Source organism: Meleagris gallopavo, chromosome 1 (assembly GCF_000146605.3).
Source record: "Meleagris gallopavo isolate NT-WF06-2002-E0010 breed Aviagen turkey brand Nicholas breeding stock chromosome 1, Turkey_5.1, whole genome shotgun sequence".
NCBI lineage: Eukaryota > Metazoa > Chordata > Aves > Galliformes > Phasianidae > Meleagris > Meleagris gallopavo.
The window spans coordinates 157878555-157903484 of NC_015011.2; the positions used below are offsets into that span (position 1 = coordinate 157878555).

General features: G+C 35.6%; 1 protein-coding gene across 4 annotated transcripts in view; it reads left to right on the forward strand.

Moving 5' to 3' along the window:
* The window catches only part of DIAPH3 (diaphanous related formin 3), a 234604-nt gene extending 211779 nt beyond the window's left edge, over positions 1–22825 (forward strand). For 3 of the 4 annotated variants that reach the window (XM_010728753.3, XM_010728755.3, XM_019610947.2), the window contains one exon: positions 21328–22825. In XM_010728753.3, the coding sequence (XP_010727055.1) occupies positions 21328–21584 (257 nt within the window). In that variant the 3' untranslated portion in view covers positions 21585–22825. Of the gene's footprint in view, positions 1–17598; positions 17645–21327 lie in introns of all 4 variants that reach the window. The other variant, XM_031557836.1, reaches the window with a different exon arrangement.
* The last annotated feature ends 2105 nt before the right edge of the window (positions 22826–24930 follow it).

Genomic DNA, 24930 nt, shown 5'->3' on the forward strand with positions numbered 1-24930 from the left:
CTCTCTCTCTCTCTCTCTCTCTCTCTCTCTTCTTCCTTCCTTTCCTTTCCTTTCCTTTCTCATTTCCTTTTGTTTCCTTTCTCTATTCCTTTTCCTTTTTTTTTTTTCTTTTTCTTTTTCTGAGTCTCTTCTTTTTCAGGGTGGTAAAAAAAAATTTTGAATTCTTTGACTGAGATTTCATTGATTGAATAAACTTAAAAAATTAAAAACCTATCCTTGCATATCTTCATCTTCCTAAAATCCCTCTGGAAATGTGTTTATTGACAAGTCATATCATAACTCCAGATCTCCAGATTTTGTTGTTTTGTGATCCTAAGCAGTATCTGTTTGCCTTCATGACAAGCTGAGCGTTTCTGCAAACTGTACTACCTGTTTGAGGATTCATTTACCCAGCTTCAACAAATTTGATTTCGAAATCACTAACTCTGGTCCTTAGTTTGTCCACTGACAGATTTTCTCTATAGTATATAATTTGATATTGTATGTTTAATTTCAAACTTTTTTCTTCTAGCAGTAATAGCTATCTCAATTAATAAAGGTGGGAAAATGTTTTGAATTGGTGGAATTAAACTTACTAGAAATTGCATAGCCTATCTTGTCACATTCAAATTGGAAAAACAAAAAACTTCTGTCAAAAATTCAATTTAGCATTACAGAGATCACTGCTGTATAACAACCCTTTATCTGTAGTAGTGTACAAAAGCACTTCTAACAGTGCATCAATTTTCACAGCCATTTAGTAGATTAGAAAGCAATTTTGAACAGAGTAAAACCCGCATTAACTCCTGTCAACAGCCTGCCTTTTTCTCAGTTATGGATTTGTTTGAAATAACACTGAAGTCTAAAGTGATTGCATCAACATCACAGATTGTATTATAAATATGAATGAACCCATTGTAATGGACTGCATAGTAATATATGGCAGACATTTGTCCTTCCCATCAAAGTAACAGCTTTTGTAAAGGAAGAATAGCTGTGACATAAGGGAACTTGTCACTCTACAAGAAATTATTCCCCCTGTTATGAAACAGTAATTGCGCCAACTGACAGGTTTTCAAACTATCCTGAATTTTTATTTTATAGTAATGTACCATTTATAACTGTTTGGTATTTCTTTTAACTGAAATCATATACACATAAACGTACATATATATGTACATATGTATTTATGTAAAAGTGAGCAGTTATGAATTGAGTTAGATTATTTTCAGATTTTTTTTCATACCACTGCTTAAAAGCAATAAATGCAGTGAGAATAAAAAGTGTACTATTTTTTTGTTTTGTTTTGTTTTGTTTTCTAAATAGAAACTCATCAGTTAGTGATAATTGCAATAAACTGATTTACTGCACATGGTGAAGGTTGATCATTAAATAATTGAAGATCCTTCATACACAGTATCACACACAGTGGAGCGTATTTTATATTTTCTTCATTTCTCTGGAGAGTTTTTTTCCAGAAGAAGGTGGTACCTAATGTTATTAACTATACTATAACCCTGGACACAAGACATTTTCAAATGCCTGTTTCTAGAAGGTATACTAGTGCATTTGTTTTATTGCAGTCTTAGATGATGAAGATTTCTCTCCTACAACTCAATTTCTCATGTTAGAAATCTATGGCTGTTGATGAATTTTGATACTGCTACCACAATCTTACTTGCAACATTATGCATCCCATTATAACTGAGTGTTTCTGTGTTTTTTCTGTGGGTTTCTTTTTCATCTTTTTTTTTTTTTCTTTTTACAGAGCGAGGGGGTGAAATACTAGATTTGAGTTCCAAATTATCAAACACAGATATTAAATGTTAATGATATAATTTTTAAATGAGGACAAATGCAGTATTTCCTATTTGTGAGAGTAAAATCCATTTGTGCAATAAATAAGAGGGCTGCTTCAAAGTAATGCCTCCTATTCTGTTATGCTGACACATCACATCAGAGGCAGATGTTGGTGGTATGGTGGTCGAAAATGAATCATCCTGCCAAAATTCCATTATATTTTGTTGCTATGTGACTGAATGGCATCTGACATGGAAGTGTGTATGAAGCAAGGGTGTGTCAATGAATTCCTTCATGTGGAAAAAGTTGCACCCATTGATGTTAATTGATGCTTGCTGAATGTTTATGAAAACCAAACAGCACATGTGAGCACAGTGAGGTGGTGGGTGGTGCTTTTCAGCATCAGCAACAGTGATGTAAAATACTAACCAGGTTCTGGATAGCCATGCACAGCTGTCACACATGAAGTGAAGAGCATCTTGATCAGCCAGCTCATTGATGTGAACTGGCAGATTACAACCAGGGAACTGTGCATGGAAGTAATTATTGGCTTCAGTGTGTTGGAAATTATGGTAGCAGCACTGGAATATAACCAAGTTTGCATTAAGTAGTTCCCATGAACGTTCATAGGGGAATAGAAAGAACACCATACGTAAGATTGTCAGGATCTATTGAAGAAATATGAGGTTGAAGGTGACAGCTACCTGGATTGCATCATTACCGGTGACCAGATGCAGTGTCATGTCACCACTACAAGCTGTAATCACAATTTCAGTCCATGGAATGGTGAAATGTGAACTTCCCATCCAAAATAAAGTTCATGGTGCAGCTCTCAGCAGGCAAAGTAATGTGCACTGTCTTTTGGGATAGGAAAGGGGTGATCCTTCTGGATTTCCTGGAATTCAGACAAACCATCAAGTCTGACTGCTACATCTTGACAATGACTAAGCCGAAGGCTTGAACTTCCAGAGTCAGGATGCAACATGGTAATCCCAGGCCCCATACCAATTGGTAGACTATGGAGCACTGCCAATCCTGGCTGGACTGTCCTATCAAACCCACTACATAGTCTGAATTTGGAACCTTCTGACTTCCATCTTTTCAGAACAATGAATGATGGACTTTGTAGGCAACATTCTCCTAGAAACAATGCCATCATAGCAGTTGTGAAACAGTGGGTCACCCTCATTCATGCATATGTTTATGACCATGGCATACAGGCTCTTGTTCATCACTGGCAAAGATGCATAACTAATGGTCACTTCTTTTTTGAAAATTAGTATGTTGTAGCTGAGAATTTGTCCTGTCAATTGTTATTGTGCTCTTTGTATCTATCTGTTGTACTTTTCATGGAAATAAATAGCAGGCATTACTTTCAGAGTGACCTACGTAGTTACAAAGATAAATATATGATTCCCTTCAAACTGGGAGGATGAGACATGAGAATTTTTATATTCGATCACCGGTTACATTCCATTGTTATTTTCTGAAATATGATGACAGTTATTCAATGAGAAACATTTTACATAAAAACTTGAACAACTGAAAAAAAAAAGACTTTAAATTGTGCCAGAGAATGATGATGGGTTTTTCTTCAACATAGAGATTTTATTTTCTTTGATAACTCATTTGTAATTATAGTTTCTAACCTTAAAGTATTTACATTTCAATGAAATCACAGGCTTAGATTGACGATTGCACATCAGTGAACATTCATTTTTACCCTTTAATGGCATGTTTTGTCATTTTATTTACATTTTGATAAGTATAGGATGAAGCTGGGATTCATATATTTAAGAAATTAAAAAACTGTTAAATATCTAGATTTATATTGTTTAAAGCAAATTAAAAAAAACAATTTTGTAATAATAAAGAGAAACAATATGAAGCATCTGTTGTATATATATATACAACATCATCAAAAGATTTTTTTTATAATCATGTGATTTCTTAATTCCTGCTATAAATATTTTTCTAACCTAGGAAATACAGGTGATAGAGTGCTTTCTTAAGCTGCATCCAGAATCTTAATGTGTTGTAAATTCCTATTGTTAAATAGGTTTCATGTCTCTCAGTCAAGTAAGTCTGAAAAAAATTTAAGTGCAGCTCTGATCTCTGAATTTATATAATCATAAATTTGGAGATCTAGCATTTCCCTATCCTTCCTCTAACAACAGGTTATCCAGTGCATAGAATCATAGAATGGTTTGAGTTTGAAGGGACCTCAAGGATCATGAAGCTCCAACCCCCATGCTCCATGCAGGGTCACCAGCCTTCATATCTAATACTAGACCAGGCTACCCAGGGCCTCATCCAACCTGGCCTTGGTGCAGCTGAAGTATCTTCCAAAATCCTCTTATGCATCATAAGCATTCATGTTAATTCTTTCCAAAATGTGATACCATTTAATGCCAACTCATATATAGTCAATGCACTATTTAAATTATATCTTATTGATCTGTGTTTAAAAAAGGAGTCTTAAAAGCCGGCCAGCTACACAAAGCAGTAGGCTTAGTGGTCTCTGTCTACCATTTATCTATTTAACTTCTTCAGCTCACTTCTCTGTCTGACTTACACCGCTGGAAAAAAAAAAATTGTTAGGAATGAGTCAGAAATTGCCATTCAAAGCTGGCAGTTCTCAGGTGGGTTTCAATACCTATAAAGAAAGTAAAGAAAGATCATGTTCTGATGTAGGTGTATTCCACTTAATTGCATGGAACCTGTTGTAACTATCTATTTAAAACTGATCTAAGCTGGACTTTAATACTAAAAAAAAGGCAACAGATATCTAAAGTATGTGCTTTTAATTGTACTCTGAAGATTGCCTTTTTCCCTTGACTAGTCACTTGACAGTGCAATCTCTTTTCTGTTTTTGTCCTGTAGACTCAGGCATAATGATTCTGTGTAGAGACTACAATATCCTACAAGGATTTTATTGTAGTGGAGTATGGCAGATGTGGATGCATAGATATGATCTGTAGACAACACCCTGCACTTTGTGTTGCATTTGAAAATTAAATAGTTTGTGTAGTTTGTACAGTACTATACAAATTCAGCTACCTACAGATGATTTTCGTGCTTGATTATAAAAAAAGATGTCTCAAAAATTTGAAATCTATTTCAGTAGAATCTCTTTTGTGTAAGTCATACCTGCTTGGAAGAATATGGAAATGTATATAATATGATAAGAGAAATTACTTACTGTTTAAATTCTGAGATCATTCAGATTATTTCTGAATGGATGATAGGATATAGCATAGAAGTCAATTAAACAGTGAAAGTGAACAAGGTATATATCCAGAGATGAAAAGGAAAGCAATTTAACTGCATGTATTTATTTCATACCAAAAATAGTTTTTTAATTGTAATTATCATTATTGTAGCTGTTACAGTGTTAGAACTTGAATACCTTCCATTATTAATTCTTTAGCTTTATGTTTTATGAAATAATTCAAATTTAATGTCATACTTAGTATGTTTACAAGAAGCAAAAAATCTTTAATATATGCATAAAACATGGTGATATGATCCAGTGAAAGTATTCTGTTTACTGTATATTTTGAATGGCAATAAGACTATATGAGTTAAAGTAGTGCTGAATAACAGGTGTTGCTGTAGTTTTATACTATTTTTTTAAGTTGCTACATATTCTAAGCATTGTTAGTGGTTTGTTTTTATTAGAGAGAGAGAATTTGTATACATTTTCATGAGACTTAAATCACTTTCCCCTTAATCCTTTCTCCTACTAAGCTAGCAGAATTCAAACACATAAGGCAGAGTAATATCTAAAATCCAGTTGCCTTGCTATACAAAGCAAAGCACTGTATTTATATCTTAATCCTTTAAAACTAGAAGTAAACACTGCATTTGAGATTCTTAAGTCTCAATGTACACTATTAGAATTTACAAAATTTTGCATGGCTAGGACTAAATCTAACCCATCATCAGTTTAAAGCAGTGATAATTTTCATGTGAGGTGTAGGATTCCATATGTCAGTACAGACGTAGAGATCATTTGTTTTATAGGCTGATTGTAACATATAAGAATTTCAGACTTGTTAGAAACTTGAAAAACTACACAAAAGTATCACACATCTGTAAGAGATAGGTACCTAAATAACTGTAATACATATGCCTAAATATATAGAGAAAAGGAAGTGAACATAAAGGATTTTTAAGAAACAAAAATTCGTGATAACTGACAGCTGAGTGGCATACTTAATAAGGACTATTTTCACATCTACCATTCTTGACTATATTTTATATAAAAAACAGTTTTCCCCTGTTCATATCTAAACTACTTGCTTTAGCAAACAGAACATGATTTACTTCACCGAGAAAAAACTTTATGAAATTCTATTGCTTATGTTAAATAGGTATTGAGATTGGTGCACATAATCTGTTATCTACCTCTGAAAGTATAACATAGAATCTTGCAATCTGCTGTCACTATACTGACTGGACAATGCACCCTTTATGCAGATTTTATGTAGTCAAAAGTTTGAACTTTTCAAATACAGAAGTTGTAACCTTTAAAAATAGTATCTGGTGACTTAATGCTTAGACTGCAGGCACTCACATTTGAGTTAGTTACTGTACGCTGTCTCTACCTGTTTCAGATATCTACATCAGGGTGAAATGAAGCACACTTCAGAAGTGCTTGTTTCTCCTCATTGACTGTGAAGGGAGCCTGAGGCAACTAGCAGAAAGTCATTTACTCCAGTGAATCTCACATGGGGATCATTGGCCTTTGGCCAGGCACAAGGACACACAGGACTAAGCATGCTCCACTGTTTCAAATAATTTTATACAGTACTGCCAAAAAGAGATGATTTTGTTTCTGTAGTTGCAGTGCGCCTACACAAACACAATTTAACTTTGTTCTAAGGTATGCTTTTAGATAGCAGATGATTAAAATATAGACCTACACCTCAGCTTATTCAAACTGTCCTCATTTAAATATTAAATTATGGAAAAAATCTTTGTCATTGCTTATCTCAGAAGCAGCAAACATAGAATTGTATCATCGAATCATAGATTGACTTGGGTAGGAAGGTGCTTTAAAGATCATCTAGTTCCAACCCTGTGCTGTGGGTAGAGTTGCCACCCACCAGCTCAGGCTGCCCAGGGCACCATCCAACCTGGCTTTGAGCACCTCCAGGAATGGGGCATCCACAGCTTCTACAGGCAAACCTTTCCAGTGCCTCACTACCTTCTGAGTAAAAGATTTCTTCCTATGTCTAACTTAAATCTCTTTTATTTTAAAGCCATTCCTCCTTGTCCCATCACTGTTAAACAGTGTAAAAAGTCAGTTCCCTTCTGCTTATATGCTCTCCTCATGTACTGGAAGGCCTTCTATTCTCCAAGCTAAACATGCCCAGATCCCCCAACCTTTTTTCATAAAAGAGGTGCTCCAGCCCTTTGATCAATCATCTTTGTGCCCCTCCTCTGGACCCGCTCCAACAGCTCTGCATCCTTCTTGTGTTGGGCACCGCAGACCTGGGCACAATATGGGCCTCACAAGGACAGAACAAAGGGGAACCATCGACTCCCTCTCCCTGTTGTCCACCCTTCCTTTGATGCAGCCCAGGATACTGTTGGCCTTCTGAGCTGCAAGTGGATGCTGCTGGCTCATGTCCAGTTTCTCAACTACCAGGATCCCCAAGTCATTCCTTTAGCTGTCTATTGAAGCCAGATCTTCCTTCCTATTTATCAGAGAGGGTCTACTGCCCTTTGCCTGTCTCTTCTGACCTATGTATCTATAGAATCATAGAATCTCCTATTATTATTATTAATATCTCTTGCCAAACTTGGTTCCATCTGTGCCTTAGCTTTCCTGATCCTATCTCTGCACATCTGGACAGCATCGTCATATTCTTCCCAATCCATGCTTCCCTGTTTCCTATATTGCCTATATTTTTCCTTCTTTTCCCTCAGTTTAACAAACAGATCTCTGCTCAGCCATGCCAGTTTCCTACTTCCTCACTTCATTTCTTATGCTGAGAACAGTGAGCTCTTATGCCCTCAGAAATATATCCTTGAATAACAGCCAGCTCTGTTCCATTCCTATGTCTCTAAGGACAGTTTCCCAGAAGATTTCATCCAATAATTCCTTGAACAGCTGAAACTTTGTTCTCCTGAAGTTCAGTATTCTGATTCTGCTGTTTGCTAGGCCCGTTGTGTGATTTGCCCCACCATGTTTCTGCAATTAGGTCATGATTTTCTAATTTCACCAGTTTCCATCTCCTCTTGCTTATTTCCCATGCTGCATGCATTGGTGCAGAGGCACTTCAGCGGGGCTATTGGCCACATTACATTTTTTGGGGAATCCTCCCAAATTCCTCTGGAACAAATGTGAGGTTTTCCAGTTCTACTTTCTGAAGTGACAGTGTTCTGTGGATCTTCTCTGTCACGCAGCAGTATGTCACCTTCCCCCATCAAATATAGTTTGAAGCTTTGGTGATAAGCCCAGCCATTTTGCTGCCCATTATGTTAGAATAATAGAATCACAGAATCACAAGTTTGGAAAGGCCCTACAAGATCATCTAGTGCAACCATCCTCCCATCGCCATTGCTACCACAAGCCACTAAATCATATCTTGTAGCTCCTCATTCAGATGCCTTTTGAACACTGCCAGGGACGGCGACTCCACCTCCCTGGGCAGGCTATCTCAAACTGGGAGAATTAAGGACAGCACTACCTGTGCTCCTAATCCCTACATCTTCCCAAGAGACATAAAATCTTTTGAAATATTTTGTAATTTCCTAATTACAGATCAGTTACAGGCCCAGCTTGAAAGAGCAGATAACATGTAGTTTGCACTAGCTGAATTCTTAGAGGATATTCTCCTTCACCCCCATAGTCTTCCTGAGTTAGGATGTTTCTAAGTAAAGTACATGAATATCTAGCCATAATTTTTATAAATGTCTTCAGAATCTGCTGAAGTTATTCTTTGATGATGCTGGGTTATGCTGGGAATCCTGATTTGTTCACAGTATTATTACACAAATCTAAAAATTATATTTCTTCTATGGGATCTTACTTTGAAATGATAAAGTCTGTGCTTGAGATTTGCATTTTAATAGTTTTTACCTAGGCTGCATTTAGCTGCTGAATATTGAGTTATTTATCAGTAGAATTTGTTTTTCTTCATAGCATTTAAAGCTATTTAGGTATAACATTACCCTTTTGAAATGAGTTCTAATGAGGATGCTAGGAAAGACTTGGAAATACAACTCTAGCATATTTACCATGACTGACTAACTTAACTGATGAGCTGGCAATGTGTTTACAGAACATATTCGTTCTAGAAAGAAATGTCATTATGACAATTTCAATTATTATATGCAGTGTGTTTCCTAAGAGGTGTTTTTAGGTTCTCTTTAGAATGTGATGGCAGAAAAAGAATTTTCTTTTTCAGAAATGCAGTGGTCGTGATTATATATGACCTGTATATGACCGTTAGATACGGGTATCCCAGTTTTCATGAAAATTGAAGGGGAAATGGAAGGAATAATGGTGACACATGGGGGAGTGAGGAGATTTCTGAGTATATACTGCTGAGCAATCAGATGGTTTCCATCACAGACAGGCTTACTTCTAGAACTAGATTATTTTGTCTACTCAGAGCTGAAGTGCGGGCTTGTAGAGCGGGGTTTGTACCAGTATAAACTGATACAGTAAACTGAACAAAAGCTGAGAGGGAGAGGAATGGGAATGTGTTAAGCAAATATCAAAACTGTGAAAGTGTATCTTGAAAGTCTTAAAAGTCTTAAAACTGGCACATGAATAGCTTTCATCAAATGTAGATATACAGTGGCAACTAAGTAAGTATTGATCTGTTAAAATATCAGCAGTTGTGCTGGGTCTGACTGGGTGGCAGTTAACTTTCTTCCTGGCAGCCCATATGGTACTGTGCTTGTTGTTCCCAATAGAGCTCTGTTGATGACACACCAATGTTTTGTCTGTTGCTGAAGAGTTCCAAGACTTTCTCTCCCTCACTCCCAAAACACATACAGCATCTTGGCAAGAGGCTGGGAAAGATGTCACCCAAGCTGAAAGAAGAGCTACTCCATACATGTAACATGCTCAGCAATAAAAACTCCAGGGAAAGAAGGAGAAAGGAGGGAACATTTGTAGCTATGGTGATTGTCTTCCTCTTACATGTGCTGAGAAAGAAAACCATTAATGCTAATTCAGATAAATTCCAGTGGTTTTTGCTGTAATCTGTTGTCTCCTGAATTCTTTCGCTGTTGAAGCATTTGCTATAACATAAGAAATCATTTGATCGTGCATGCTACAGAGAAATAAGCTAAGCATGTATTTTTCTATTTGTGACTGACTGGACTTTTCTATTATTACTTTAATTACCCCTCAAGCAATTTTCCAGTGTGTGCTCGCATACAGGTCAGTGTTCTGTGAGTCCTTCAACATGACAATTCATGGAATAATTATCCTGTCATCACACCTTGATTCATTGTTACGTAGTTTCTCAGGCTTGTAGCCTTGCTCACATTTGCTTAGCAACCGGATCACACATCTCTGATACTTATTATTCAAGCAATCACCCTCCACAGTGCATAGATGCATCAATTAAAGCTTTACAATGAAGTATATTGTTCTGTGTAGAATCCTCAGGTGTCAGGAATTAAAAATTGATTTTTAATGGTGCAGGCCTTCTTCAAATGGCTAATCTGAGTTTATATTAAACAAGCATGCATGCTAACATTCTAAACAAAAAAGTGGTAGGTCACAATCAACAGGAAATTGAAGAAAAAATATATTTTGTTTTTAAAATGTTCAGTCTTTTGTAGAGACTTATCAATATAATGCAGCTCTAAAATGTCTAAGAACCGAACATCTATTTTAGATATGTACTTTTTCAGATGAAAATGAATTTAGAATCTCCATTATTGACTCTTACCTATATTCTTTGTGAACATTTTTTGGCTAATTTTTGGGTAAATTTCACAGCAAATTATTATTAGGATGTGACTTGAGTACTGAGAAGCTGTCGAGATGGTTCATTGATTTAATGTTGGCATCCTGCAACTCTGACTGTAATCAGCAGATGCTCTGGCATTACCATAAATGTTTTCTCTGACAAAAAAAAGATTTTTCCTGTTTGGAGTCTGCTGTTTCTGATTAGATTTGGTTTGGCTTCTTTTGCATAATTAATATATCATGATGATCTCTAACCTCTTGTTTTTAGTATCACCTTTAGAGCTAGGCACATTTGCAAGGCTGCTTTGTAAGTCAAAACAGACAAAAGAATGCCAGGTCCATATGTAAAATTCTTTTTTTTTTCCAGTGGTATAGGAGGTCTTACTGCTTTCAGCCTTGATTCAGTGAATGTAAAGGAATTGTTTTTTCAGTCTCTTTTATATTGGCTCTGTGTCTACGTTAAGTTTTTCCTCTAAGTGAGAGAAAAGCTTCTTCTGTAAGACCAAAGATGTGTTATGTCTTAAATTAAAAAAATCCTCCCTTACATAGCAAGACTAACTGATCTTTTCTGTTACTTGATCATTGCTATACAGTAATTGTGTGCAGTTGATTAGGAAAAGAGGAATCTGGAAATCTCATAGTTGGCTTTTGATGATTAAACTGAATTTTTACATACCAAAGTGGCTGCGAAGTGTTTATCTGTTAAAATATAGGGCACAAATGTGTTCATGAAGTGAAAAATGCATACCGTTAATGATGTTAAACACAACATTTTGAATTTGCCTAGGTTGGATTAATTACCTATGACAGTGTGGTTAGAATTTGTTTCAGATAATAATCAGTGATGATGGGACAAGTGAGTAAATGCCATCTTTAAAGAAAATTTCCTTACTTAGATTCTGTTGAAATCCTAGTCCCTTTGCAAAGTGATTTGTTACACTTGCAATGTACAGTTCTTGGTGTCAAACACAGCTATCAGTGGATCATGTCCAGAGCAGGATTATTTTTAAATTCCATCTTTCTTCACACATGAACAAGGCCCAATAACAGTCCATCCCAAAGAGAGGAAATAATTGAGTGAAAACGCGTAACATTAATTAGCCTGATACACTTAAAGAGAACTGTCAAAGTAGTTGATGAGCAATTTTGAAAAACAAGCAGAAGATGAATCACTTTTTACTTTGCATTTATTTCCTAATATTTGGTTTTTAGTTTGGCTCTTAAAAATATACTTTTTCCTGCTGCACAATTTCAGTCTCCTTTCTAGCATGCTTTTGACCATTAAATTTTCTGCAGAGAAAAGAAAGAACCATAATAATAATGCTTGAATGATGAAAGTCACATGAAGTAAGATGACTCAGCTTCTACCTATCTCCAGTGCATTCATGAAGGCAATCTTGGATGTTAGTGTACGCAGGTTACACTTCACAATCACCTCTTTGCTCCTGTCCTGTAAAGAGAGGAGCATGGGAGCCTGGGAGCTATTCCTGCAATCTTTTGGATAATAGTGAATGACAGCACACTGTGACTGTGACCTGTGTGGGCGCAAACTGCCCTGGAACATTGTTCCAGTACGAGTTACAGGAATGTGAGAAAATTGCATTTCTACTTGACTGTTAAGACTAACACTTGCCTACTTTACTTTCAATCTTCACCTTTTAACTTTATGTTACTTCCAAAAACATTTGCAGGACTCCTTTTACTTTAGAAGCAAGTTCGACTCCTTTTACTTTAGAAGCTGGCTGATTCCATAGGAAAAAAGTGCAACAGATGATGAAAGAATTTTTCCCATTAGTTAGATATGGCACTACAAAATACTTGTGCTCTACCTTCAATATTTCAGCCTGTCAGTACTCTGATTGCCGATATAGGAGTGGAGATGGAAATTTGGGCTAAAACAAGGATATACAAATAGTATGCTTTTGTATCAGTAATTAGAATGCTTAGTATCTTTGTAAAGCTTTCATATCAGGAATAGTGAATAAGAAGAGGATAAAGTCAAGAGTTTGACATTAAATTCTAAAGGCATAGTTGGTTTTTGCAAAACATTTATGCTAAATTAATAAATACTTAACAAGCAACAATTCCATTTAGAACTGCAGTGATTGGAATCTCATAAATATCAGGTCATTCTTTAAGATGTTTTTTCTTCTTTGGATTTGTTAAGATTTTATTTTTCAGAGATCTGAGGATTCCCAATGCTCTTTTTGTTGTGGAGCGGGGGCAGAGAGAGAGTCAGTTCACAACAATTGAGAAAACATTGCAACAATTTTTGTGTTTCTTTTCCATTTATTTTCCTCAACACATTACTTATCATTACACACTGCAGCTGCCAGAAGCTTTCCTTTGATGCCAGCAGTGTTTATGCATATTCCTTAAATTCAGTATCAAAGTGTAGCTTGTATTCATCTATCTATAGGTAGATACCACACAAAAGTGTTTGAAAACTAAATGGATCTTCTGTTCAAAACCATCAATTTAGTATGAGATCTTCATAAATTATCAGAGTATTATCAGAGTATAGCTTATAAAATATAAATATGGAGCTTATATAAATATGTACCTCTATGTACTTTGTCACAGATCACCAACACCAACTTGAAATGGTCAACTACAATATGCTTCTATACAGAGTAGAAAGCCTAGTAATGAATCACATTTCAGAAATTTAAAACAACTCAGATATGTTAATCACAGAACATTATAATTTCCTGACTGTTTCCTTTTCTGAGGAAATGTTTGTACCTATTTGTTTGCATGTTTGTACCTTGGAAGAAATCCCATAAACACCTCGCTTGAATAAGATGTCAGCCACTGCTGAAAGCATACTGTCACTAAGCCTCATTTATGAGAATGAGATAGGATCAAGATTCATCTTTTCACCTTCTCTACATAAGTAAGATTAATTTATTGCTTACTAATACTAGAGTTACACAAAATTATTCATCCATTCCCTGATTAAGAAACTTGCTTTTTTTTTTCTTTTTTTTTTTAAAGAATGATTGAAACCATGCGCTCTAAAAATCAGTAGTGATCATAAAGTAAGTTTCAAGTTTGGATTTGGAAGTTTCCATTTTGCAGTGTCCTAGAAACTACCAAATGTACCTTAATTTATGGAAAGATGCATGAGAACAAAACAAGATCCACTGTAATGCAGAGTGAAATTAGGGAAGAGGCTAAACCCATAAGACTGAATTAGCCATCATGCACTTTCAGAGGTTTCCTTCCTCACTTATATAAAAAGTTTGTGTGAATTTTGTCAGCAGTTTGATAACAATTGTTTTTGTTTCCACTTGACAGACACTCAAGACTTGCATTTAAATCATTGTAACTTAAATTTGCATTTCTTGTAATGAAAGTCATTGCCATATTAGATTAAATTAAAAACAGAAATTGTTTCCACACATCTCAATGGAAATGCAAGGTGCATTTGGAAGAAGTAGGGATAAGATTGAATGGAGTGATCAGCAAGAACTAGTTTTTGGGAAGATGTAGATAAGCAAGAGGTTAAAACAGTTTGGAAAGGCTTTGCTTTAGGAACAGGTAAAAGGAGCTGTTCAGCACAGTTCATTTCTTCCCAAATTAGTTTGCTCAGAGTTTATAATTGATTTGCATTGAAATTTAGTTTCTATAAATCCTCTATCCTAGTCTCACTTAGTTCTGGCATAGTCTCTTCTTGCCTCTGAAATGAACACAAAAACTATATTCGGTGTTTCTGAAAACTTAGGGAATCTCATCTAAACTGAAATATTGATTAATGTTTATTCCTTGCATTTCACACTTTTTAATAAAACACTAGAACAGCTACATCAATTAAATGTATGTTTTTATATTTATTTAATCCTTGAAGGCTCAGTAACACTCTTCTGTGCCTCATCAATTCTTTTCTGCTTTGGATTAAGTCAAGTTGTGAACATTTAGCATGAAATATTATGGTCTAAGAAATTTCTTATCAAAGATCGTTTAAGTACAGCTAACACTTCTTTAGGTGCTAGGGTTAGTGCTGCAGGGTATAGATGAAATAAGTCATGGCAACACACAGCACTCTTTTAACATTTTGGGGATTTTCTTCCATCTTACCCTTGCCAGTCACAGAAATTGTTGAAAAAATAGAAAACTAATAAAAAATGGCAATAAAATGTATTTTAAGTATTTTTCATTACACTATCCAGCAAGGAGATGATAGAACATTTTTTATGAGTCATGTTGTGTAATAGGCATGTGCCTCTAGCTATTGCAGTCCTTCCTATTACATCTAAATTTTGCTTCTGGAAGGTAAAGCAGGCTTTTAAGGAAGAGAATTAGCTGTTGTGACGTTCTAACACCAGTGTCGAGGAATGGATTTCAGAGCACTAACTTTGGGCTGTATAAATGATTTTAAGGAAATAAGGGTGCCTGACAAAAATCAAGGCTCACATATGTGCAGTACCTTAAGATGTAATAGGGATGGAGGGCCAGTGCAGTATATAAGACTCCCCATTTCCTCCTGCTGTGGTTAACCCAGCAGATAGCTGAACACTACATGGTTGTTTCCTCACTCCTCTCACATTCCTAGTGGAATGGGGGAGAGAATCAAGAAAAAAAAAAAAAAAAAAAAGCAGAATTTGTGGGTTGGGATAAAACTATAGACTAAGATAGAAAAATCAGTAAAGGATAATAGTTATGTCTGTATAAATAAATATAACAAGTGATGCACAATCAATTCCTCACCACCCCATGACCAATGCCCAGCTGGCCCCCAAAGCAGTGGAGAAGAGCCAAATGAACTCCTGCCCCTTTCAAAACTCCTTCCACATGATGGTGTAGAATATTCCTTAGGCCAAATGGTGTGGAATATCCCTTTTGGTCAGTTTAAGTCAGCTAACTTAATTCTGTTTTCTCCCAGCTGATTGGGCCCTTCGCTAAGAATGGCCTTGATTCTGTACAATGCTGCTTAGGAGCAACTATAAACATCAGTGTGTTATCAACATTGTTTTTCTCCTAGACCAAAACATAGTATCATACCAGACAATGAAGAAAAATCCATCCCAGGTGAAATAATGACACTTACTTGAGAAGGAAACAGGAATTAATTTTCTTTTTGCCCTTTCTGATAGTACAAAAGCCAAGAGTTTGGTATGTGGAAGTTCAAAATCACAATTTTGAATAGCGGAGTTTTTTTCTGCTGTTGTGCTGGGAAGCCACATGGGTACGACGTGAACACGATTCAGTACCTTTTCCCTGACTTTCAGTTTCACTCATCAGGGACAGGGAACAAAGGTCAAAGTATGACACCACGCTGAGGAGCCAGTGATGAGGGCTGTTACTTTTACCAAGCCAAAACTATCTGACATGGGGGCATGTCCCTAGAACATTTACTAGCAAAGGCAAGACGTGATTCATTATGTAAAAATAATTTGCATTGGTGATAAGGGTGATGTATAAGTGTTGTCTGAAGAAAATCTGTCAGCATAGACATAGCTTCAAGAATACAATATAGCACGTGGAACACAAGCCAAAGAGATCAGAAATACTGCACTGAATCTTTGAGCAATTTTCCTTGTTAACTCGGTAAAAGATGTAATGAGACTATAACTGCAATCGTTCTTGCCTATATTACGATTTTATCATGCCCCACATTGAGATGTATGACTGTAATACAAGCTTATAATGCCATGTAATGTCGTTCTCTTTATTGTATTTACAGCTTTATTTTCCAATCAGTGTACAAGTATTTACATAAAAACTAAATATGTCCTTAGTACCAAGACTTTTACTGAGAGACTGTTCAATGAAATAAAGCTTTTCAAAGTACATTTTTATTTAAAATATTTATTACCGGCTTTAGAAAAATCTATGTCTCAACTTCAGTAAGTCTCTTGAAATCATTTTTGTTCACCATTAAAGGTAATATATAACAGCATTAGGCAGGATTTAAAAATCTCCAACCGATCGTATTTTGTTTCCCCAGGTTCACAGCAGGCAAGTCTCACATTTCTGATTTTTTTGGTCACATATTATTGCACAGTTTCATTTTTTTCTGATTATAAAGTGTGTAGCCTTTAATAGATCATAAGTTATCCTACGCTAGGACACAATTTAAACTAAGGAAAGCTATTAAGCACAATTTTCAATCACAATCACATAATTGTAGGGATTGGAAGGGACCTCTAGAGATCATCTAGTCCAACTCCCCTGCCAAAGCAATCTCCCTAGACCAGGTTGCACAGGTAAGCATCCAGGCAGGTTTTGAATGTCTCCAGGGAAGGAGACAGTCTCTTTGGGCAGCCTGTTCCAGTGCTCCATCACTCCTCTGCGCACATTTGTGCAGAACTTCCTATACTTCCTGAACATTGCCATTAATGAAGTAATTTTAGAAGACTTATCTCTAGATGATAGTAGCTATTTAGCCCCAGGTTACATGAATACAATTTTGAAATGTTTTTGATTAACAGCAGTATTCAGGAAATTCACATCTGGAAAAACTGAATTTTAATAGGTCTGAAGATGCCAAGGATCTACAATAAGATAAGATCTGAACACTTAGACTTCAGTAGATTACAATGCGATCTCTATCTTACCTGAGTCTCAAAGCATTCATTAGTGGTAAAGTCAAAAATATTATGGGTAAATGTTTTCTCAATATTGTCTTTAGAAACCTTAATTGTGAAATCAAAGTTTTTATTGTTGTTGTTTTGTTTTTTTAATTTTCATCTTCGTAGTGATTATTGACATATGTGAGTGATGGTTATTGATTTCTCAGAGTGGCCAAATATTAGAAACATCAGTCTTATGGACCGTAACTACTTCCGATGTATACAGCTAATTAATAACTTCTGTCTTTAATCAGTGATTTTTAATGTCTGATTTCTTTTTTGTCTTGCTGCTGCATGAAGGTAGAGCTTGCTACAGTAGGTGGACAAGTAGTGCATCTTCATCAATGTAAGCTTTTTTATTCACAAGACTTCATGTAGATGTGCTTCTCCATGAGTAGTTTTCTTTTAACTGCTTTTAATATTATTCTTTTCAATTCACATTTTATTTGAAACAAGATGTATAGTGTGTAAATGCATTTATTTTACTCTGTACGCTGTCTCAAATGGAGTTTTCAAATATAGTTTCACATATAGTTTTGGTTTCAGATAAAAGCACAAACTAAATTAATAAATGATCGTGGTGTAATGGTTCAAAGTAGTTTAAAAAAAACCTGTTAATTCTGACTGGTTTATGGATCTCCTGTAGATTGCTATAGAAAGGAAAGTATTGAAAGTGTGGTCCATTGTCCATTAGCCACTTTCTTGCTACTGCAGATAGCCATATGAAATATCTTTTCAGGAACAGATTAAATTGCTCCTCATAACTGATCATGCTTTTTTTTCCTCTCTTTATTGTATGTGTATTCCAGAACTTCCTTACTCTGATGGTTCAAAGCATTCCAGTCTCTAAAAGAAATATAGTAATGATTATTGATTCTTATGCTTAATTTGTCAGCTGATTTGGACATGGAGCTTTTCCTGATTATAAGTAGAGTGTGGAGTGGATTGGATACCAAATCACCAAAGCATGGAAGCTTTGATTCAATGTGTGAAGCAGTACAGGTTGTTGCAGTTTGGGGTTGACACTAATTACTGCTTTATTAAAATAAAATACTGGCGAAGTAGAAATTATTTCTAAGGAATTAGTGTGAGTTTCTCCTTTTATTATTACTAATTCCTAACTAGTTTTAAACTTTTACTTAAACGGTAGTAATTCTTCACTCTGATAAAAAGAATAGTTCTTTGGATACATATTTACCAAAGTGAAATCTTGGACTACAAGTAAGTATGTGTGCTTTCTGAACCAGGTCCAGCAGCAAAGTTTAGTGTTTCTGAATAGGATTCCTAACAGCCAGTTCACTGTGCTGGTAATTGCCTACAGCCAAATCTGCTAATACTGAGTTTGCATGTAGGCATATAGAAAACCTTCCTTAATTGAAAGAACAAGGTGCCACCTGATTTAGGAAGCATCTGAAGCAACTTTAAGATGATAGAACTGGATTCAGATAGCGTATGTAAATGACTGAAGCAAAAATGTTCTCATTTCCTAGGATGTGTGTTAATCACTAGAATTAAGCACTATGTATTAAGGACATGACTATGTGATTGTTTCAAGGAATTGTGGCTTCTTCCCTGCACAACAAGCAAACTGAGGACTACTCACATAAATTGACTAGTTGTTAAGGCACTTCCTAATGCCATTACCTGTCTTTGCAGGAAGGGAAGGACACTGGTCTTACAAGTTGACTCTGTTCATAGAATCACAGAATGGCTTGGATTGGAAGTGACCCCAAGGATCATGAAGTTTCAAATCCCCTGCTACAGGCAGGGCCAACAACCTCCAGATCTGGTACTAGATCAGGTTGCCCAGGGCCCCATCTAGCCTGACTTTGAATGTCTCCAGGGATGGAGCATCCACAACCTCTCTGGGCAGCCTGTTCCAGCACCTCACTACTCTCTGTGAAGAACTTCCCCCTGACATCCAATCTAAACCTTCCCTCCTTGAGCTTAAAACCATTCCCCCTTGTCCTATGACTATCTGCCCTTGTAAAAAGTTGATTCCCATTTTTATAATCCCCCTTTAAATATGGGAAGGCTGCAATGAGGTCTCCTCACAGCCTTCTCTTCTCCAGGTTGAATAATCCCAGCTCCCTGAGCCTGTCTTCGTAGAGGAGGTGCTCCAGCCCTCTGTTCACTAGCATATGCCAAGAAAGTCATGATTATCAATGCCATTGCTGCTGTTTTAAGGGAAAAGAAAAAAAAAAAAGAAGAAGAAAAAAAAAATCACAACAAACTATCCTCAGCTTTACTCAGTCACTTACACAATTTCAGGTTGTAAGTAGCAAGTTATGAGAGACATCTTTCCACAAGTCTAGATTGGAGTTTTGAAGTGGGATGACACTGTAGATCAATTCCAACATCTATTGTTTCTTAGCAGTTAACTTGAAGCAGTTCCTCGCTTAGACATTTTGCTTTTCTAAGTTGCTTAAGTCATAGTATGAGAAAGTGGGGAAAATGTTGAAGCATCAGTGCATTAGTATTCACTACATCTTTTACAGAGTGTAGTTCTTCATACTTATTTGATCTTTGTGCTTGACTATTCTGGGGTAAGGATTCCAGCGAACTGCCAAGCAGTTGGAACTTGAGTGTTAGTACACATCTACACCTAATCTTTGACTCTGGCATTTTATCTTTTGCTTTAAAATGTATTGATTTTCAAAACACTTGTTTTTCCCACACTCTTTTAACACAATCTAATCAAAAACAGCTACAATGCAGCTTAAATTTTGTGTATTGATACAAATGGCATGCTTTTCACAGCTTGTAAATATGTGAATCAATAAATGTAAGCATTTAAGCAGAATGAGATATTTTAATTTATATGATGGGTTTATTATGTGTAATTATGAAGATGTGTTCATCCTCAGTCTTTGGCCTTCTGTGATACAGGAAATCTGAAATGTATGTTGCTGCATCTTCAGGGCAAATTATTTTCACATTTTTCTACAAAATAGAAATTAGTTTTCTATTAGTTTTACTTAGTTTTTCGACTAAGTGAAAAAAATCAGCTATTATCAAAATTTAATTAAGAATTATTTATCTGCTCTAGAAGATGATAGAAAGGCATTTATTTTCCTCCACTTCCCAAAAGGTGATTGTGCCTGAGATTGTCCAAGAAAGTGTGTAAAATCCTCATCCATCACTGGAAGCCTCTGGTCAGGGAATGACAGTGCAGTAAATATCTTCAGCAGCTGCCTTTTAATGTACAAGCTGTTTTTGGTAGGAATTTTCAGCTCTCACATAAAACACACTGTCATGAGTGACTGCCTGTGCTCCAAAGTCATTACTATTGGGATGATGGAACATCTTTCAGAGAATAACCAAAAAAACTTTAAATGTCATGTCAAGTTTGTTGAAGCCATTTTCAAGCCTTGTTCAAGGTTACATGAATATTGAGTATGCCTGTTTTTAAAAAGTTTGAGATCTATGAGAGGGACTCTTCAGATGCTGTTACATGAATACTGGGGCTGCGTGCAGGGAGGAAATGTGTCTGTTAATACACGTCAGCCCAGCAGAGCTGAATCTGAACCAAGTATAGCTTCCTCTGACAGTTAATACCAATGATATTTAGCAAAAAGTAGCAGATTCTTAAAATTGCTTGGCTGCCTAAATAATAAATAAGAATTGTTACAATGGAAATAGATTTTTTTATATTTCAAAATTTGATCAATTAAAAAATATGTAGGAAATTTAATTATCCAGATAAAAGTTTGGAAGCCATTGTGAAGTGCTGAGTAGTGTTTTTGCTTTGACTCAAGTGAGAAAGAAGGATCGTGTCAGTCTCTGTTCTTGATTTTATGGGAAATATGGATGCTAATCTAATAAAGTTGTGTAAAGTCTGCATCACTTCCAGGAGACCAGCCTGCCACTTTTTTCTTCATTGTTCTTGACTCTTTGAACATCATTAATCTTTTTAATGTGTCATCTGCATGTGAAATTTTCTCTTGTCAAGAGATGCTTTTAAATTACAGAATATTGAAACTGAGTATTTTATATTGAGATGAAATTTATTTGTTTTATCTTTCACAGAGAACCAGAAAGCACAACTAGAGAAGTCATGTTCACACCACAATATCAGCTTAAACTCGACAAGAAGCCCAGTCACCAAAGAGGCCACTTATGATGTGGAAACAAGTTCTATGGCATGGAACAAGGCTGCTGGCAGAAAGGAAGCCTGTAACAGAGAAGGCAACAAAGAAAGGAAAACAGAACTTAATGGGTCCCCTTCTAAGGGAGAAACCATTCCAGAGGTAGAAGCTCTCCTGGCAAGGCTGCGAGCACTATAGAATGTAAAGGATTAAATCAAAGCTTTAAAACAAACTATAATAGATAGCTTGAAAAGATACACTAATTTTCCATTATTGACATTACGTACTTCTGAGTTCCAAATGTCTCTATGTATTAATACTCTACTTCCAAACTCCACAGCACCAGACTGTTGTCTTTCTTCTCATTAAAAAGACTTTTTCTTATGCCTTTATCTACTGAGACTACAAAAAAATATCAGCAGAAACAAATAATACATTATTCCAAGTCACAATCATTTTATTCAAGAAACTGCTGACCATATGTTTTGAGAACTCCTCAAAATAGGTGTATCTCATTAATATTGTTAGATCACCATGCCTGGGAATAAGGGAATGCAAGAAAAGTAGTCTTATGTTTTCCACTGCAATTTCTGTTCTGAAAAGATATTAGTACCTAAAAGGTGTTATTACAGCAACATTTGCAATTGTAGTAATGGGAAATGTGTATCACATAAGTTTTTCAGACATGTTCCAGTATGAGTTCATTGAAGAGCTCCAAAGTTCCCTTAATCATATATGCTTTTACAAAATGGAAATCCATGGAGAGTAAACAGAAAAATCTATGCAGATTATATACTTTATGTGTGAATAATATATTGTTCCTCTTAATCTTAGTTATGCCGATTATATCAAGATAATATATATATAATTTCTGTGAATGCAGTGTTTTGCAATTGTATCTGTAGTGGGCAAAAGGTCTTTCTCTACAGTTATTTACCAATGTCATTTTTTAATCTTTTCACATGTGAGTTAATATGTTTCTACAAAAGGAACATATAATGGAAAAGGTTTCTGCAATTGGTTTTTCACAAACTCATTTTCCAGTAGCCCATAAAGTCTTATTTGCTGGCACAATAGGAAACTTGCACATAATTGCATCTCTTTTATCGCACTGTCATTGTACATTGTTACATGTTCACTATCATATTTATTAATTGCACATCATAAAGAGTTGCTACCTATGTTACCAAGTAGGAAGCTACTATTAGTATCTTTGCTCCATTATTTAAAACTTCCTTATTATTAGAGTGTATTAAGTATCTAATATCTTTCTTCTAAATTACTCTATTTTTCTTTACAAAACACTGAAAAACATGTCTTTCAATAAGAGTCAGTTATGAAACCAGTGTTTCAGTGCTTCAGTGCTTTTTATATCCTTGTTTAAGTTGCCTTCTTACTTTCTGCACTAAACATTAATAAAGTTAATTAGAACTCTGAAATTGGGCCTGTTTATACATACTGCATGAAGTGTTTTTCAGCCATCATGGGAATCAATCTCGTGTTTCTGAGGCTGTTGTAACCATCATTATATACTCTAATTACATTTCCTGCATTAGCTTTTGAAAAATAGAAAATATGAAGAGAAGCCAGGGAAAGATGCAGGGAAATTCTATCAGACCATCATTTATTCAGTGCTGCTTGCAAAACAATGGACAGGGGTGTCAAACAAGGCTGTCTTTTGGTGCCTTTTAGTGAGTGAACAGCAACTGCTAATCTCATAAAAACTAAAGTGTGCGTCACGCTGGAGTTAACAGTGTTCTCTCCAGTCACTACAGTAAGTTGCAAGCCATAATTGTGCATAATGCAACTGTTGCTAAAGTACATCTACAATCTTCTGCACCTTGTCAGCTGTGAAGGCTTACTACACATGGTACCATTCAAATTGCAGCCGACAGAGTACAGTACGCTTGACTAAATAAAACTAAATAAAATATATTTTGAAGAAAGAAAAATACAGTTGCTGAAGACGTGCTAGAATAAAAGGGCTGGGAGTGGAGAACTATCTCTGAAATACGAATGTGATGGCCAGCTGAATGAAGGTGGATGTACAAACTCATTTTCACTAACAGTTTCGTTACGTTTGTTCATTTGAATAAGTGGGTAAGAGTCCACATCAGAAAACTGACAGTTCAGGACACCAGTGTGTCATTTTCCAAGCAAATCAAATTAATGAAGCTACCTAGTAGAATTTTCAATAATCAAAGAGCTCCTAGCAGCCTAGCATCTTCTGATTTAAAAGTAAATATCTACTTTTAAAACTATAGATCTTAAGCCATCTTTTGTACAGGCCGAGAAGCTCTAAGGAATGCATTCCAGGATTTTTGGTCCTTGTTAGATGTTGTGTTTCTGAATTCATTTCATACTTCTTTATAAGTAAACAATTAAGATATTTTGAATAGAAAAAATACATACATGGCTTAATGGATTCAAATAACAATAACCTTGAGAATATTATGTCTGTACTCCATTATTATGCTCTTATGCTTCTATTAAAATGTAAAACTCGGCTTCTAAATTGTATGGGGTAAATTGTTTTAATTCACTTAATTCATTAATTGAGTTTAAAATTTAAAGCTAAATAAATGTTTTAAAAATTAATGCAGACTTTTAATGCTGTGTGCTAGTTATTTTTAGTAGGACATTTTTAGTAAGTATCAAGCCTACCTCCTGATTTATAGGATTGAAGCGAAGGTTTCACATTAAGTGAAAAACCCTCTGTTTCTGTAATTCACACCTGAAGATTAAATCCCTATTAAAAAAAAAAAGCTTCCTGCTATCTTCAGACATAACAGTTCAAAGAAAAGCATTTGAGAGATCTTGTGGGGTATACTCCACTGCTGATTCCTTACTTGAGCAGCATACAGCAGGCAAAAACAGCAGGGGCTTTTCTTGCCAGTAAGCTGTAAATGTCTAACACATTTTTGATACTTCACATTCATTTGGGATGACTTTTCATTTACTTCAGTAAAAGAATTTTGATTATTTCATCAATTTTTAGTTTATGTATACATCGGATTATTCATGGCAGTGGTCTAAATTCATACATAAATAATTCTAATGGCTTGACCTTCTCAAGATATTAATGTTTGCTATCAGTTTCCTCAAGCTATATGCAACCAAGCTTGACATCTGGCTTATGGACCATAGGTGATATAGTAGTACATGTGAACACAGAAGGAAAAATGATGGTAGTGACTTTATTACCAAACAGTACAGTGGCACTGGGAGTTGGTGGCTGTCATGGCATACAGTCCTGTTCTGAATCAAACACATCATTAACAGAGCACTGATCAGCAACCTGGAAAAACTATTTACTTTGCACTCTCCATTAATTATGACAATATTTTAAAAAAAAAAAAAAGTTGGAAAAAAAGTTGGAAAAAAACTCAGATGCAGCTGTTATAAGCAATTTTTCTGACAGCACTTGTCTGAAACCAATTTACATGACCAGTCCTCAGCCTAGCCCAGCCAAAGTCATACTTTCTGGACTTGAATGGGTTAATGCTGAGCAGCTTGAAGCACTGCAGCCCTTTGGGCTTCTGTA